We start from the raw sequence: 19,331 nt of genomic DNA, 5'->3' as shown, positions 1-19,331 counted from the left end.
CTCCAGCCTCCTTCCTTTGTATATGGCGGACATGCTCCCAACTTACAGCTTTTACATTGTCTCTTCCTTTCACCTTGTATGCTGTGCCCCGCTAAGTATCTGCATGCTAACTCTCTTACTTCACCTTTACTTCAAAGGTTTACGCAACCTTTACTTACTTCTCAATGACATCTAGCCTGAATACCGTATTTAAAATCGCAACTCCTCTTGCTCCCTACTGCCCTGGGACTCCTAATCTTCCTCACCCTGTTCTATCACCTAACACACTCTCTAGCTTATTTATCACATTTAATCCTGTTAAATTTGCGTCTTGAAGTAATTAAACGTAGCTTCAATTACAATGATTATTTTAAGTTACTAGCATTATTTTTTCATTCATTCAACCAATAGTTGAGTGCCTTGTGAATATCAGACTGTGCTAGAGTAAACAAAGCAATCTCTGCCCTCAAAGATCTTATAATTTCCTGGGAAATCACTTACGTGCAGAAAATTATAATACAGAGTGATAAGTGATACGATATGATAGAACAAGTATGAGATGCTATAAAAGTATAGAAGTGGCACATAGCCTAATTAGGGATTTAGGAATTACTTCCCATAGGAAGCTAAAGATCTGAAGGGCAAATAGAAGCTGAACAGAAAAGAAGAAAGTGAAAATATGAGCATTCTAGGCAGAAGGAAAATTAAGTGCAAGGGCTGGAGGTTAAAGAGCATAATCTGTACCTTGAGGCTTGAAGAAACCATTGAAACATTTAGCCCCAGATTTATGCTTTAGATGAGAATGGATTAGAGATAGGCAACAGTACAACAACAGAACAACAATCAAGTCAAGAAGAATGTAAGGATACTGGTGAGAACAATTGAAGTGCTGAGCCATGCGTTCTGTATTAGGAATGACAGTGGAGTGTTAAATGGGCCAACAGGAGAAAGTTAAGGACCTAACTTTAAAAAAAATCCATAAAAATCGAAGAACCAATGTTGTAGGAAAAGCAGAGTGAAGGAGATAACAGGGAGGGATCAGAGAATGGAATGTGTTTGAATTTAAAATGTAAGACGTGAGCCTGTTCTTGATGACAGATCTGGAGTGTGGTCATGATAGTACATGTCTAACCTTGACGGAGGAAAAGGCTAGGTAGTTTGGGGAGTCTTCCATGTGGATGCTGAAGTCACTCGGTGATGTTAGGGCTTGGAGTGTATGGTGGAACTATGAACCAGGTATCAAACCCTTTAATAAATGAGGGGAAATGACCATCGTGAAGTTGGTAGGAAGCACTGGTGAAGCTGGATAATGATTTGATAACTAACATGAACCTCAGAAGAAAACTTGTAGACAAGGGTAGAAGAATTGAATACTTACTGTGTATCACACTGTGTTAGGTGGGAGTGAGAACGCCAAACCTACCTCTCAATTCCCATGTCAGTTTCCATTGTTACAGAATTGCTGGGGTAGGCACACACTTTGTTGCGAATAACATAGGTACTATATAATGTGAGTAATGTGCGATAGGTAACAGAAAAAGAAAGAAAGAAAAAAGAACACATGCCAGCCATTGCAGGATTGTTGCACAATGTTTTCAATTATATTTTAGATGCTCGAATTGTAGAGCTTGCTATTGGTGTGTTCACATTTCTATTACTATCTTTTTCTGTTTCAGCTTTTAGCAAATGATAAAAGAGATATAGTTAACATGACTATGTCATGGATATACACATAATTAACTTTTTTTCCCGTTAAACTTGACTTTACTAGTTCAGAATTTGAGGCAATTCATTTACCACACTGAAATTTATTTTCATGTTATCCAAGTTAATAAAACTGTCTGAGCATAAGTTGCGTAAGCCGGGGCGTTTTAAAATGTAATCTAATATGTGAAAGTTTAAACTTTCAAAACACATAATCTAGCCTAGTGCTGTCCAAGAGAACTTTCTTCAATAATGGAAATATTTTATATGTGCACTGTTCAGCTTGGTAGTCACTAGCCAAATTAGCTATTGAGCACTTAAAATGTGGCTAGTAAAACTAAAGAACAGAATTTTTAAGTTTAATTAACTTAAATTTGAATAGCCACATTTGGCTAGTGGCAACTGTATTAAATAGCACAGAGCTAGACAGTCTAGCTATGCAGTAGAAAAATAATTGTTATAAAGAAGATTGTAAATATGATATATAAAAATTATCAAAATAAATCAATCTTATTTAATTTTAGAAACAAATGTAAGAAGACACTTCCATTTTTGGTAATGACAGATTAGGCTATGCTGACTGAAATTTCTAAAAAATTGCTGAATAATTTTTTTAAAAAAAATCATTTTAAAATCAACAAAGAGCTGACAAAATAGTGAGAGAACTGCCTAAAGGTTAAATTCCTTGAGACAGGGAAATTCAAAAATATAAGTGGAGCATCAGAGCACCTGAGGTATTGGGTCGTCGGGAAAGTCATGACACATTTTTCCATGTTTTTCAATGCAAAAATGCGTCATGACTTTTTGGACGACCCAATACTTTTGCTCGACTATATTCAGAGGAAGAGAAGAGATAAAACTGCTCTAGTATCTCTTTCTTAAGTACTGTATAAAGAAAGTTTTCCCCCAAACTCCTCCCCTGGTCCCTTAGCTAACTTCCTTCACGTTTTATTGGCCAGGAGGCCACATGCCCACCCTTAAGCCAGTCACTGGCCAAACGAATGAGATTACAATAATTGGCTTAGACTAATCCTGGTATGCTTTTAAAATGGGGTTAAGGTCACCTTCCCTGAGAAGTAGATTCCTGAGCAAGGATCAGAATTTAGTTAGCAAGAAAGCAGGGAGTAGTAGATATTGGATATGCTACAGATGTCTGCGTCAGAGCTGTTTCAATTTCCATCTTTACAATAGACCTCCCCATGTTCAAGTGGGATACATTCCAAGACCTCCAATAGATGTCTGAAACCACAGATAGTACCAAACCCTACAAATATTGTTTTTTCTTATACATACATACCTATAATAATGTTTAATTTATAAATTAGGCACAGTAAGAGATTAACAACAATAAATAACAAAATATATAAAACAATAATAAATAACAATTATAACAATATACTGTAGTAAAAGTTATGTAAATGTGTTCTCTCTCTCAAAATATCCTATTGTACTATATTTACCCTTCTTGTGATGATGTGAGATGATATGCTAGACAAAAGGATGCTTCATGTCTTGGGCAGGTTAGAGCGGGGTGACAAAAGATTTTATCATGCTACTCAGAACAGAATTTAAATGGAATTTAAACATAATTTAAAGCTTGTAAATTATTTCTGGAATTTTCCATTTAATATTTGCAGATTGCAGTTGACGTCAGGTAACTGAAACTGTGGAAAAGGGGGACTACTATACTGGCAGCAGTAGCAGCAACAGTAGTAATTGTAGTAGTGATAGCTGCTGCTAATTTAGTGAGTACTTACTACCTATCAGAGTTATTATTTTAACCATATTTTCTTCCCATACTGAGAGTTCTCCTCAGTAGTGACTTGGGTTGCTAAGATATGTTTAATTTCCATTTCTTCAATATAAATCTGGAAAAACTATGATAATTTAAAGTTTTGGTACAACCTTGTTTCTGTAATACAAATTAACTCATAAATGATTGAGTTATTTTGTGCTACTAAGCAAAATAGCAGCTGAAGTCAAACTACAGTGATACAGCTAACTAGCACAGGAAAATTGTACTGTACTTGAAGACCATTCATCCCAAATTCTTCTTTTTGCTCAGTTTGGTCACATGCTCTGTTATAGAAATCTTTATTATGTATTTCTGCCTGTTCTTTGTACATTGAGCAGCCTCAACCCTTTCTTACTAACTTTTTTCACCTTTTTTAAAAAAAAGATTAAAATCTTAGTTTACTCCAGTTATTTCTTTGTTAAGAATTTGCCACATGTTTTTAAAATTGTGCTATTTTCTTAGAATTGTTATTGTGTTTATTAGTGTTCTGTCTTTGAGTTGCTTGCCTCTAATGCTGTTTTCCCCATGTGCCTATTATTTTTAGTGTGCAATTTTGCGGAAAGAGATTTTTTAGGAATGTATATATATCATATTAGAGCAGAAACTTCTGTATTTTAAAAATCTATTCTACAAGTTTCTTTTATATACACTACATTATAGGATAGAGAATTTTATGATAAATCGTGAAGGTGAATTGACTAGAGTTAAGAATGAATAATGCAAGCAAGACTTCGGTATTTTCCAGTTGGCATAGAATGGATGTTGCTATAGGAACATTATAGGGCAATTTGTTTGTATCCTTTAGGTCAACCTTGGGACTTTTTTCTACAGATATAATGCTTTAAATGTAATCTTTTATTTTATAATGCCCAGGTGTCTGTTATGAGCTATCCTAATTTAAGGGATTCAAAAGAGTACACTTGTCTTTTATCAGATCAGCCTTCTGCCTTAGCACATGTTTTACACAATTTAATACTCTACTCATCATATCTAGTGACTCTGTAAATAAGATCTGAGAGAAAACTTTCCAATTAGTTAGCATCGATTTGAGTCAAGAACTAGAAAACAATTCATAAGCATTTTTAGCTTGGTCATTTGTGACCCAAGAGCTTTTCTTGACACTTAAATGAGGGTAACATAAAAGATAAATTCAAATGTCACTGGAAGAATTTTCAAATCAGTGCCCAGGATGAGATCATTTCAGGCTGTCAAACAGCAGGAGCACTAGGGCTCTTTATTTAGTGTCATGAATCTTGGAGGCTTGCTCTGTGCTTTCTAATTTATGCCCTCATGTATTTGATCAATCTTATTTACATTCCTTTTAAGATTTGTACACACAGCCACTCAGTTTCCTGACCCTCTTGTTTCCATGGTTGACCAGATGGTCCTATAGATTACTGCTTAGTTCTCGTGTTTTTATGTATAATAATGATAATTATTATCATTGTTATAACTCTCTGATTAGAGTTGAGTTAGCTTCATTAAAATCACAACTGAAAAATAGAATAAATTAGAAAATCATAGGGAAAAGAAAATGATAGAAAGCTGGGGTCAGTATCTTAAATATGTATCACTAGTTCCTTCCACCTACTAAAGGTGGGCCACAAATTTTGCTCTGAATTTTCTAGTGACCTGAGTAAAGAGGCAAACATTATCACTTCTAAGATTCACAATATCTAGTAGCTGTGACAAAGGGAGACATAACCACAAAGCGGCACTCTACTATTTTGAAGCTTTGAGAACTCCTCTTGTGTGGATCCCTGCACTGTGGTAAATCAGATTGAAACATACAAGGTTGACAGCACTCCTTTTGCTTAGGTTAGAGGAGAATTGAGAACCTAGAACTAATGTAGGCCAAACGAAGGTGGCTAGCACAAAAAAAGATAGCCACACTTTCTTCCTGATTTCATTTCTACCAGACATTTGAGGAGTACAGGAGTGGCATGAAGAAAAGAGCTTTCCAGTGGAAAGATGACAGTGTTCCCATTAACTCCTGTCCTGCATGTCCCAGTTTGAAAGAGATCCATAGAGATAGAATGGCAACTTAAAAAGAAAAAATATATCCATCTTTAAAGATTTTAAAATAGATCTGAAAAGAGTCTCTCTAGTTGTAAAATTGGCCTGACCACTCTCAATAACAACTCAACCAGTCTAGAGGCCAAAGGTATATTCACACACGAGACACTGAGGCTTGATTTTCTGCATCAGGGTGTATTGGATGGGCATCACCATTGGTCATACTCAAAAGCCTTCAAAAGCATCTAGACGAGGACTCTTTCTTTGACATCCACATGATGGTCTCCAGGACAGAAGAGCAGGTGAAGACAGTACCTGTGGCAGGAACAAATGAATATGCTTTTCATCTTAATACTACTGAGAAACCAGGAGCATTTATTAAAGAAACATAGGAGAATTGGTCTTACCATTAAACCAGGAACTACAAAGAATATTTGGTATCATAAGGTAATCTCATAGACATGGCCTTGTGGAACTATGGTTTGGACAGCAAAATTTTATGGAACTAATAATGCTATGAGTTCATTAGCTGGGAACACAGTTCCCCTCTTTGGACACAGAGATAAATGACTGATAAATAAGGTCCTGACAATTTTTACAAATGTGTATATGTAGGATCTAACATGACGATCTGATAGAGAAGTAAAAGCCCCCAGACCTGTACCCAATCATCTGAAAAGGTTTGCTCAAGAGCTGCTCAAAAATATACTTTTGATTATTATGTGTATGGAATCTCCTTTTTACTGGAATAAGAGAATATTGACTGTTAATCAGGCATTTCTGCTTTCCTGAGCAATTTTTCATTCCAATGACTTAAAACTATCATGCAAAATGTTCTAAGGGTAAGCCTTTGTGTACATGGTATAACTATTTTAAATAGAATTTATAGGTGTTGTGAATGAATACCTTACTTGATAACTTGATTTCTATAAAAAGTGAAAATATGGCTATACTGTTTATAAACCAAATTTTACATCAAAGCCTAATGAAGAAAGATTAGTTACTATGAAAAGGACTTTTCTACATTTTTAAAAAGAATTGTCTGATGTTACTTAGCTGTTTTCCAAAACTAAGAAAATCCTTGTGTTTTTCCTGTTTCACATTATTTGTGATTTGTATGTCTGCTTGATAATGTGACTAGGATAGTATTTCTGGGGGAAAACCTAAGCTCCACTTTGGCTGAGATGGAAAGTCGTATTATTCTTGCATCTTAAATATCTCGTTTTCCTCCTTTTGCATCAAAACTATAGAAAAATCACGGCGTCAAAGAGGGTTTTCCAGGTCATCGGTGGTCTGTTCTAAAATTTAAACATAGATCATATAGTAACAAGGTATTTTCTCAATCAGCTTGCCAGTGGTACATGCTATTCTGCAATTTCTTTCTCCTTCAGTCCATTGCTTGAGGTCATTCAACAGTGTGATTGCCTTGCTCCGGGAAAGCACAGCCTGTATTTAGAGGTACAATTATAGTGAATAAAGTATGGACTTTGGGTTTAGATTGGTTTACGTTTAAATCCTGACTGTAACACGTGTTGCTATTTGACCTTGGCAAGGCAACTAATCTCACTAAACTTTAGGGAACTCATATGTAAATCGAGTGTGATTATATCAGACTTGCAGGGTTGTTTGAGAATTATAAAGAAGTAACACGTAAAAATCTAGCACTGCTCCTAGTACTTAATCTGTACTCAATACAGTGTAGCTATTATTGTATACATTTATGTTTTATAGGTTAAAAAGTACTTTCTTTCATGATCTCATTAAGTCTTCAAATCATTTTTTTTGAGAGAAAGGACAAGTATTTTTTAAAGTACTTTTTAAATGAGGAACTAAAGCTCAGCAACAGGCTAGTACCATGGAAGGGATTCAGTAAGGCATAGAGCTTCTGAGCACTGATCTAGTGCTCTTATAACAGATGCAGCCTGTGGAAGGTGGGTGTGGCAAGGTAAGCTTCTCTGAAAGAGTTTGGTCACCTTTGACATTGTCGAACTTCCAGTCTAACCTTACACCACATCAGAACCAAATAGCAGCAAACATTCTGAAACTATACACCTTGCCCTCAGGGAGAGGTGTGGGGTAAGTGATGACAAGGTACAGAATTGATCCATTAACTAACAGCGTTGGAATTGTATCCCAAGTTATAATTAGAAAACAAATATATATCAACCAATTTAGTCTTATTACTATTATATATAATATATTATTACATATATAGCAAAGCATAACAGCAGCAGTGTCACATTACTTTTCTTTAGGTTAGTATGAATTTTATGATGTGCATCATGTTTGGAGAAATAAGGATTAGCTTTTTTTTTTTTTACTTAGTTTCAGGTGTACAAAACCGTGCAATAGTTATACTTTTTACCCCTCACAAAGTGACAACACTCCTAACCCAATCCACTGCCCCACTACCCCCTGACATCATATGTATTTATTACAATTCCATTGACTCCACTACCCACGCTATATTCCATACCCCGTGACTATATATGTCTATATATATTAAATTATAGTTGACATACAATATTATTCAGCATCAGCTTCAGGTTTACAGTGCAGTGGTCAATCCTCTACACTGTCCATGAAGTGGTCTCCTTAACAAGACATGTGACCATCTGACACCCTACAAAATATTTACAACATTATTAATTATAGTCCCCGAACTGTCTTTCATATCCCTGTGGCAATATTGTAGTTACCAATTTATGCTGCCGAATCCCTTCCCCTTCTCCCTCATCCCCACCCCCTCCAAACTAGCAGCCATCAGTTTTGCCTCTGTGTCTCTCAGATTATGTTTGTTTACTTTGCTCATTTATTCAGTTCTTTAGATTCCACATATAAGTGAGATCATATGGTATTTGTCTTTCTCAGACTGACTTATTTCACTTAACATAATGTCCTCTAGGTCCATCCATAGGGACTAGCTTTTAAGTTCAGAACAGAGCTTGGTTATTTTGTTCTTAAAGGGGATGCTTAAAAAATTACAAAGTAAACATTTGTTTCTTAACATTTTTATGGGCTTGGGGGAAAGGGTTATGTTATGGATAGATGACATTTTAATTAACTCAGACTATACATGGCATATTAGAAATTAATTTTGAAAACTTGCATAGAAGATTATAATATCAAGTGGAAGCAAGGCCTTTGTTAGCCCATGTGGTATTTTTTGTGTAATTTAGAAAAAGATGCCTATCTGAGTAAACAAACGGAAATATGTCCCATGTCAAATGCATGACTTGCTAAGAAGAACAGGGGTTGGATTCAGACTCCACTTATTCTTCAAGTAACAGGGCATACCCAGCCAAGAACATGTTGCTATCCTGGAGAGGAAGAAAAGAATTAAATTTTGGGAGTGTAGAAGGTTGGTCTAATGTAATAGTAAAGAAGTAAAAATGCATTTGGTATGAAAACAAAAAAGTAAAAAGGAGCAGAAGATGGGAAAGAGATAAAGAAAGGATGCAGAAGAACAAAATGCCAATTTTGCTCATTTTACAGTTTTCCCTGAGGCATAGGAATCCTAGTATCTTCCCCCTGCCTATTTTCTGTAGGAAGGGAAGAGGAGAGGAAAGGGGGAAAGAGTTTTCATTCTCGGCCGCTTCCTCACTCTTTGTTATCCATAAGACATAGTACAGTATTTCCAGAGCTTCCCTCATTTGCAGAACATTTGGGGATGTATTTCTCTTAAAGGTGAGGGCATTTGGGGTGTATTTTGTAAATGAAAAAAAAAAAAAAGACAAAGAGGGATTCCGGGACAAGGTCACCCTAGTCTTCAGGACAAAACCAGGATTAGAATCCTAGTAATACAAATGCCACTGAAAAGTTCATCAGAGAAACTGAGATTTCTTTTTATGGCAACTTCTATGCCCAATGAATTATTGTGTTTTTAGATTTATCTACTGATAAAAAGTATTAAGTTTAGTCAAAAGGAGATGTTTTTAAACTATCAGTAAAATTGGAAGCATAAAATAGTCTATAGAATCTGCTAACTTAACACAGATCTCTGGAAAAAAATGGTGATAAAGATGATAATATTAATTTTTATTTCTCTGAAAATACTCAGACCAAAAGATGCTGAGACATGCAGCTTTGCTGTCTGGATTTATGTGGGACCCTGCTGGTCGCTTTTTAAAAGGAGAGGATGCTTGATTAGTGTTAACACTAGGAGGCTCAAAACCTGTCAAGCTTTACAAAAAAAAAAATGTTGCTTATGCCCACTGTTTTCTGTTAGGGTTTCTGCATAGTGTCAGCATTTTTAATCCCTAAGTACTTTAGAAAATATTACTCCTTAAACTCTTTACTATTTTTAAACAAAAAAAAATATGTTTTACGTAATTTTGTTTCAAGAAATGCCTCTTTTCTTTGATCACTCTCATTCTTTGGAACCAGCATACACAACTCCTACTGAGCTTCTTTCTAATCAACACAAATGCAGAGCATTCACTGAACGAAACATGGAAGTCAGAACAGAGAGAATAGAACACTAGCTTGGTATATTCTAGAAACAGAAAGGCGTGGGATCAAGTCCCCAGGTCTGCATTTCTGTTAGGTCTTTCCATCTTCCATGCTGCGCTATGGACACCCTAACACACTCCTGCCTGAGGTTTCCGGAACACTCCTTTTGCAGATAGATACCTCAGTCACTCCCACTCTGCTCAAGTGCCACCTTACCCGAGAGAATTTCTCTGACCATACTGTTTAAAACAACTTCCCTCCACCTCACTATCCATCTCCCTAACCTGCTTTATTTTATTCTTTCTTGTCTCCAACTACAGTGAGCCCTGTGAAGGCAGGAACCTACTCTGTTTTGTTGACTGCCTCATCTCCAGAGCTTAGATCATCTGTGACACAGAGTAGGCATTTTATGTGTATTTGCTGAACAAAAACACTTTCGACCAGTTCTTGGGGCCTTGTTTTAAGAGGACTAATGATCAATTACGATGTGCCCGTACGAGAGCCGTCAAGGTCTAGACACCTTTTAGTTAAGGGTTAGATTTGCTCAGTGTGGTTTCAGAGGGAGCAAAGCCACTGGGTTATAGGAAGATGGATTTTGGCTGAAATAAGGAAGAACCTGATAATAACTGCAGCTGTTTAAAAAGTATGTGATCTTTCTGTAGATGTTTATACAGATTATATGACCACTTTGGGATAATTGTAGAGGATATTTAAGCATCTTGTGCAAATTGGATTATGTTACTTCTAACATCAGTTTTTAAAAGTGTATGATTTAGGCCGGCCAAGTGGCTCGGTTGGTTAAGAGCTCACTCAAGAGTGTGAGCTCTGAGCAACAGGGTAGCCGGTTCAATTCCCGGCAGAGCTGAGCTGCCAACAGGAGGCAGGATGGTTCAGCTTAAAAAAAAGTGTATGATTTGGTACTGATTGACTCAAAAATTAATTGAGTTTGGTTCTTCTGCAAAGTGCTGCCAGGCAGATGTGTCTATTGTGTTAGCACCCTAAATCAGCGGTTGGCAAATCCCACCTCCTGGGTCAAATCTGGCCTGTCACCTCTTTTTGTAAATAAAACTTTATTGGCAGACAGCCCTGACTGTTCATTTACATATTGCTTATGGCTTCTTTCACATTGTAATGGCACAGTTGGGTAGTTCCAAGACACTGTATGAAACACAAAACCTAAAATATTTACTATGCGGCCCTTTATAAAAAAAGTTTCCCAACCTCTGCTCTTAACCAATAAACTGCAAAAAATAACACATGGAAATGTACCTATATTCAGCCTACTAATTTCCCCTTCCCCGCCTCCTCCTCCTCCTCATTCTCATAATTGTTATTATTATTATTGTATCGGTAAAGATCCAACCATAATATGCTAGATGGGAAGGGGTTGGGAGCTGGGTGAGAAAGGTGAAGAGATTAGGAAGTACAAATTGTTAGTTAAAAAATAGTCACGGGGGTGTGAAGTACAGTATAGGGGACAGAATCAATAATATTATAAAAATTATATATAGTGTCAGATGAGTACTAGATTTATCCGGGGGATCACTTCATAAATTATATGAATGCCTAACCACTACACTGTATATCTAAAAACTAATGTAAAATAATATTGAATGTAAACTATACTTTAAAAAATATATAGTCAGGGGATGTAAATTAAAGTACAGCATAGGGAATATGGTCAATGATATTGTAATAGCTGTGTACAGTGTCAGATGGGTAGTAGACTTGTTTGGGTGATCACTTTGTGAGGGTGTAAGTGTCTAATCATTATGTTGTTTTGTACACCTGAAACTAATTTAAAAAAATAGAAAAATATTCAACCATAATAATATAAACCACTGTGAATATTTAAGTAGAGGGAATATAATGCAAAAAAAATTGATTACATGGGTGATGGAAGAGGTTGACAAGCCCATAGATCAGCATCAGCAGGAAGATGCCACCCTCCTCCCAGGAAAGAGGTCATTTTATCAGAGTCCAGAAGTTGGAAGCGTAGCATGAGATGGGAGTGGGGGCTTCTGTTGCCTGAAGTTGGAGCCACAAAAAGATTCTGCTTCTGTCTAAGATGCTGCCTAAGGTGGAGAGGGCTTCTCCCACTAGTGCCTTCCATTGCCTGAACCCAACCAAAAGTCAGCTGACACTGAAGCCTGGAAAAATGGAGTTTGCAGAGTTTGTTCTCCAAAAATACAGAGCAGAGCAAGCGAAGGTGAGGGATGAGTCTAAGGTTGCCTAGACACCAAGACCAGCACAGCTGCTGATGGTTATTGTCAGGTACAGAGCTAAACAGTTTACACGAATCCTCACCTGATATTTCACCTGTATACAGCACCTGTAGACAACCTGTAACATGCCATCCTAGACTTACAGCCTGAAACGGTGCTGTGGTTTCTCTGTTTGTAACTTGTTTCTCCAGCTAGGTTGAAAGCCATGCTTGTGTGAATTTTTAGGTGGTTGGTGTTTTACAAACACTTGTTTTATGTGAAAACTTGTAACTACAGTTAAAATTATTTGTATTTTTAAAAATTAATGACATTTGCCTAAAAACTAGTCTTGTTGGATGGCAAAGCCACTTACAACCATAGCCCTTGTGTGGGATTCTCTGAAAATGGTTAGAACAGGAAAGCCTTAGCACACCATGAAACGAAAAGGCCCTCCTGGAAGCCTGTCTTTCTGCATGATACACTACGCAGCCAATGCCTAATAGTTCTTTTGCATTATATATATATAAACAAGAAGGGTAATTTGACAAGCAGAATCAGATTTGGCGTTGCAGTGTCATATTTTAATGTGCAGAAAAATATTTAAAAACAGGGCTCATAACAGAATGGAGACCTGCTGCCACCCACTATTTTCAGAACCTGAGGATTTGGACTTGCTATGGTAGAAATTTGAACCACAGTGTATAGGAAGTAATGATGACCATGCAAATATTTGCACATTGTGGTCTATTGTTTTTGCTCGTGCTTCAAGGGACCATTTACTGACCTCAGAAAACTACAAATATAAAGTAAATGTGGCGATTTAAGGGAAGGTTGTAAAACATCCTCAGAATTATCTTTTTTTTTGTCTGTAACATACTCATCATTTATTCACAATTAAGAGTTTTATCTGGTGATTTCTTCTGTTCTCCCATATTTAAGGGGGATTTTTCTCGGTCAGAGTTCGAAAAGTAGTAGCTTTGTGTTTTAGGTGCTACAGCTGCAGAACTCCAAAAGATAAGTCAAATTAGGTCATATTGCTCAAACACTAAGAGATGTTATACTTTTAATTCTTTATGAACTTAAATATTGAATTTAGGATGGTCCTGTGGTATTTGGAAGCTAGACCTAGCTACACTGGCAAGATTTCTGTCCCAAAAAAATTCAGGTAGAAGAAACTTTCCAAATTTTTGAAAACAAATAATTCTCTCTTCGCCCTCTCCACATCCTCCTCTCTCCTCTACCCAACACATGTACATGTTTTAAACCAAATTAGTGTATTATTTTTTGTGATGTCAACGATTAAATGTAAATCTTAATAAGTCCAAGTTCCTTGAATTTGAAGGTGTTTAAACTTGAGGCCTAGCATTTTGCCCAGTTCATTCCATGTCTTAAAATATGGTTTTTGTCAGGGCTAGACAGTAAACAGCTATTGCAGTAGTGATCCAAACCACAATTAATAGTGCTGAATGTCATGTTACAAACCTGCCTCTTGATTCCTTAAAATAAAGAGTTGGGAGTAGCTGTGGCAACTGGACCTCAAATACTGCTACAAAAAAAGATTTTGTGTTTTAGTTTCTTCACCTAGTTTTTATGTGCATTTATAAGGAGATACCTGATGGATTGATTGCAAAGTGGGCTATGACATACATCTGAGTATAAACTTATATGGAAACTGTCTAACACTTAACTTTGTTTAAATGACTTCAGTTATTTCTTCTGTGGCTAAGATTACAATTCAGACACTTCAGTCTGAATACTGGTTGTAAAACAGTAAAGCAAATGCCAGAATTATGGCCAGAGAGTACGGTAGTGAGCTAATGTGATGGAGTTCAGGCAATTTTAATTTCAGGGACATTGTCCCTTGGTTTTGGAATTTTTCAACAATCGTACCATTTATGATTTTATTTTATTTTAGCCATGTCCTTTGGGGGCCCGAGATTTTCGAGAGAAACAGTGTGCAGACTTTGACAATATGCCTTTCCGTGGAAAGTATTATAACTGGAAACCCTATACTGGAGGTAATGTATAACCTGGCAGAGCATTCATCATGCTTGAGAGCTTTGCAAACATAAAAGAATATATAAATACATACAAACACACACATACATTCCTACATGTACTAGTAAAAATTAGTGCTTGCAAATCAAAGCAGGATAGTGCTTATGGTTCTATAACAGTCTCATGTTTTAGTTTTCCTGTAATAAAGTTTATATGTTAGTATAAATCAAAAATCATTTTTAAAAACGTAATTCTATTTAACCATGTACAAAGGTCCTAGAAAGAATATAAAACTAAATGATATTTTTGAATTTTTGAGACTTTGGATATATGGACATTACATTATAATCACTGAATATTTGGAATTATCACCCTAAAAACAAATTATAACAATATAAATCAACTCAAAAGAGGCCAGAGAAATCTGTCCTTTCTTGGGGAAAGGCCAAAGATCTTTTCATAGAATTTTTTTTTATCCTTTTTTAGTGTTGCAAAACATTTTTGCTCTTTAATTTGGGCACATACCAAACACTAATTGTTCATTAAGCACAAGAAGTTTTCTTACACTTTCAAAATGCAAACTAAATTTAAAATTTTCTCTTGGGAAAATTGAATGTATGTTTAAATTTTTTATTGTTTGTTTTTTGAACATCTTTGAAAATTTTTCAACATAGAACAATATTAAAATAATTTTGCATACCGACTACCAGAATTCTACCATTAATATTTCAGTGTATTTTTTTTTATTATATGTCTAGTCATCTTTCTATCCATTCATTAATCTATCCTGTTTTTTTGGATGCATTTAAAGCAAATTATAGTCATTAATATACTTTCCTGTAAGTACTTCAGCATGTGTAACATTAACCACAGTTTCAATATTTATTTACTTTTTTTTTGAGGTAACATTATGTACAAATGCATAAATCTTAACTGTGTTTTCTCTGAGTCTTGACAAATGCATACACCTGTAAAACCCTACTGAGATATAGAACATTACCAGAGCCTCCAAAATTCTCCTAATCCTCATAGTCCTTCCCAATCAACAGCTGTCTCTACCTAGTTCTCCCAAGAGGCAATGACTGATGTGATTTTTTTTTCTTTCCATAGATTAGTTTTGCCTGTTCCAGAACTTCATATAAACGAAATCATGTCTTATTTACTGTTTTATACAAGTCTTCTTTAAGCCTAACGTTTTTGAAAGCCATCCACATTATTGCATGTATTAGTAGCTCATTCCTTTTTATTGCTAAGCAGTATTCTATTGTAATAACTAGTTTGTTTTTCCATTCTGCTATTGATGGACACCTGGGTGTTCATAGTTTTCAGCTCTTATGAATAAGCTGCTATGACATTTGCATGCAGTGTTTTTTGTGGGAATATATTTTCATTTCTCTTGGATAAATATTTAGGGGTGGAATTGCTAAGCAATAGGGTAGGTATGAGTTTAGTTTTAAAAGAAAGTGCCAGATATTTTTCCAAAGTGATGGTACCATATCACACTCCCACCAACAACATATGAGTTCTGTTTGTTCCACATCCTTATCAACATCTGATATTTTCAGTCTTTGTCTGGTGGGTTTATGTAGTTTTAGTTTGCATTTCTGATTATTAACTATGTTGAGCATGTTTTCATGTGCTTTTTGACTGTTTATATATCTTCTTTCAATCCTTTACCTATTTTTAATTCATTATTAATCTTTTTATTCTCTGGTGGTAGTAATTTATCAGTTAACTTTTACAAATATTTTCTCACAGCCTGTTGCTTTCCTATTGTTTTTTTAATTATATCTTAGATGAGCATAGGATTTGAATTTTGATGAATTCTGGTTTTTCAATTTCTCTTTAATTTTATGGTTATTATGTTCTGTGTCCTGCCTCAGAAATCTTTGCTTACCTCAACTCAAAAAAACATTTTCTTATGTTTTCTTCTAAAAGCCATGTTTTGGGTCTTTACATTTAGATCTATAATCTAAAAATAATTTTGGGGTACGGTGTGTATTTATAGTGTATTTATGGACTCAATTTTGTTTAATCAATCTCTTTGTCAACCCTATGCTAGTACTACACAGACTTAATACTTTAACTGTATAGTCTTGGACAGGGTAGTCCCCCAACTTTGATTTTTTTTTTCAAGAGTTCTTTGGATATTCTAAGTGCTTTGCATTTCCATATAAATGGCAGAATTTGCTGTTAATTTCTACAGGGAACCATTCTGGGCTTATGCTTGATGTCATGTTGAATCTATAGATCATTAGAGGGAGAACTGATAAATTCAAATGTTGGATTTTCCATTTTATGAACATGGTATATGTCTCCATGTATTTGTTTTCTTTAATTTCTTTCAGCTATGTTTTGTAGTTTTAGGTGCAAGGTCTTACCTATCTTTTGTTAAATCTGTTCCTGAGTAATTTATGTGTTTTGACACTAATCATTTTATTTTGTTTGTTTGTTTTTTAATTTTTTGTAGATTGCTTAGGATTTTCTGGTAAATAGTTATGTTATTCGGAAATAGAGACTATTTCAATCTTTATGGCTTTAATTTTATTTTATTGCCTTAATGCATTGGCTTGGCGTTCAGTACAATTTGTGCATATTCTGATTATATGCGATTTTCTTCTTTATTCTGTTAATATGGTGAATTACTTGATAAATTTTATAATGCTAAACCAACCTTTTTTTCCCAGGATAAACCCCCTGTGATGATGATGATTTGTTATCTTATTGTATGTTATTGTATTGGATTTAATTGCTATTATTTTATTTAAAATGTTTGCATCTATGTTCATGAGGAATACTAGTTTCTAAATTGTATTTATTTTTTGGTCACATCTTCGATGAGTTTTGGTATCAGAATTACTCTGGCTTCCAGAAATAGAATCCTTATTTATTTTGAGAGAGTTTATAGGATTGGTATTATTTCTTCCTCGGAATAATAGATTTCACTAGTAAAACCATGTAGGCTTGGTGTTTTCTTTATAAAAAAAATTTTTATTACAGATTCAACTCCTTTAATAGACAAAGAGCTATTCAGTTTTTTTTATTCTTAAGTCAGTTTTTGGATTCGTATCTTCAGGAAGTTTGTTACTTCCATGTTGTCCAATTTACTGACAGACAATTGATCAAAACAGTCTCTCATAATCTTGTTTAATATCTGTAGGATCTGTAGTGATGTATGCTCTTTCATTTCTGATATTCATAATATGTATATTATTTTTCTTGATCAGTCTTACTTGAGGTTTATTAATTTTATTAACCTTTTCAAAGAATCAACTCTTGGCTTTAGTACTTTTCTCTATTACTCTTTTTCCTCTTTCATTAATTGTTGCTCTTATGTTTATCATTTTATTTTTTATTATGGGTTTATTTTACTCTTCTGCATCTCCAAAATTTGATGTGTTTTTATTTCCTTCAGTTCAAAATATTTTCTTATTTACATTGTGATTTCTTCTTTGACCCTTAGATTATTTAGAACTATGTTATTTTTATTTACAAATATTTGATATATTCTAGATTTTTTTGTTATTGATTTATAATTTAATTATTTTATGGTCAGAGAATACTCAGTATGATTTAAATTTTTTAAATTAATTGAGAGGTTTTTTTGATACAGCTTGTTATCCATGTTGATGAATGTTCTATGTATATTTGAAAAGGATGTGTTGATTACTGAGGGAAGTGTGTTGAAAATCTTCAATTGCTGTATGGCTTTGCTTTCTTTTTTTAAAGTTTTTGTCTCATGTATTTTGAATAACTTTTATTAGGTGCTTATACATTTGGGATTGTTTTGTCTTATGGTAGAAGTAAGTGTCTGAAATAACTCATAGATTTAATAATTAGCATCTAAGTAGTTGTGTGCTGATGAATTAACCCTAAATTCATAAGCTTTAACTGAAGGTAATTGTTAATGTGAACTTCCATTTCGCAAATCATCTTTAATCCCTTCTTGAAAGAACAGCAGTACTTCTGAAAACTCACTGTAGCAGAGGAATCGGAAAACATTTTCAGCAGTAAAAACGAAGAGGAAATTTATTCCTATTATTATCACATAGTGTGGTGGGCTAAAGAATACAACCATAGCTTTTATATATCTTGCCTATAAAATACTACCTTACATGATTAATATAGTATTAAAATTGAGTAAACAAAAGACTCATATTCTCTTTTTAAAGCCTGATACATAAAAAGCTACATTAAATTCCAAAGAATTATAATTAAAATTGGGAAAAGAAGTATATTGGGTAGTAATGAAAAAAATCCCAGTAATATTCATGAAAATGTAGAGCAGTTTTATTCATGAGAATCTTTCAAAAATAGATATAAATATTTTAGTTATCAGTTCAGTAAGAAATTATTCTATTTATTACTTGTTATTCCTGTGCTCAGTACAGCAAAATGGATTATTTACCTAAGCCTAATAATAACATTATAACTTAGAAGTTCTATAGCCTGTAAACAAAGAAAATGGATGAAAACATGAACTTAGGCCAGAGGCTGTAAACTGGCAGGTGAAGAACCAGTTTTTACTTAACATATGCGTTTTAGCGTCCACAATATTTTTGAAATCTTTGAATGAGTTGCCAAGAAGAGCTTATATTTTAAAAATCTAGGTTTTTATTTTCTCTTATAAAAACAGGATGTCTGACAATATTGGGCAATCTTCTTGTAAAACAACAATCAACTGTGGCAATGATCTCCTTTGGTAGAATGTCCTCTCTCCCCCTTACCAGTGTCTTCACTATCCATTTGGCTTCTCTCTTTTACTTCACATACCTTCACCCTTCAGCATCCTGGTTTCTACCTTCACTGAGACCTAGGCATGTGATTTCATCTTTCTGCCTTATTTTCTTTATTAGCAATTGTCTTTATTTCAAAGAGAAATTTTATCGCCATAATGAATATAAGACCAAAGTATTTTAAACTTCATGAGATGAAGAAAACCCCCAGAAAATATTCTTAAGTCATATTTTTAATCAGTAGTTACATATTTATAAATAAATTTTTCATGCACTGTTTTGAATAAAATAACTCCATGTTTATTGCTGCTTTTCCAGTATACTATGAGGTTATGATATATACTGTTTGTTGTTTTAAATTGTTACTATTTATGCCTATTTTTGTTATCAACCTTACAAATGACAAATTTCAATGGCAAAATTAAAATGCTCAAGTTATTATATGCA

General features: G+C 34.5%; 1 protein-coding gene across 7 annotated transcripts in view; it reads left to right on the top strand.

Annotated features, from left to right (window-relative positions):
* The window catches only part of ADAMTS6 (ADAM metallopeptidase with thrombospondin type 1 motif 6), a 259,454-nt gene that overhangs the window by 172,378 nt on the left and 67,745 nt on the right, over positions 1–19,331 (top strand). For all 7 annotated transcript variants that reach the window (XR_002125140.1, XM_019652413.1, XM_019652415.1 and 4 more), the window contains one exon: positions 14,066–14,168. Coding sequence is in view for 6 of the 7 variants with exons in the window: in XM_019652413.1 (XP_019507958.1) it covers positions 14,066–14,168 (103 nt within the window). In the remaining variant the exon portion in view is untranslated. The remainder of the gene's footprint in view (positions 1–14,065; positions 14,169–19,331) is intronic.

This window comes from Hipposideros armiger, unplaced genomic scaffold (genome assembly GCF_001890085.2).
Source record: "Hipposideros armiger isolate ML-2016 unplaced genomic scaffold, ASM189008v1 scaffold_179, whole genome shotgun sequence".
NCBI lineage: Eukaryota > Metazoa > Chordata > Mammalia > Chiroptera > Hipposideridae > Hipposideros > Hipposideros armiger.
This window is presented reverse-complemented; position numbering and strand designations above follow the sequence as displayed.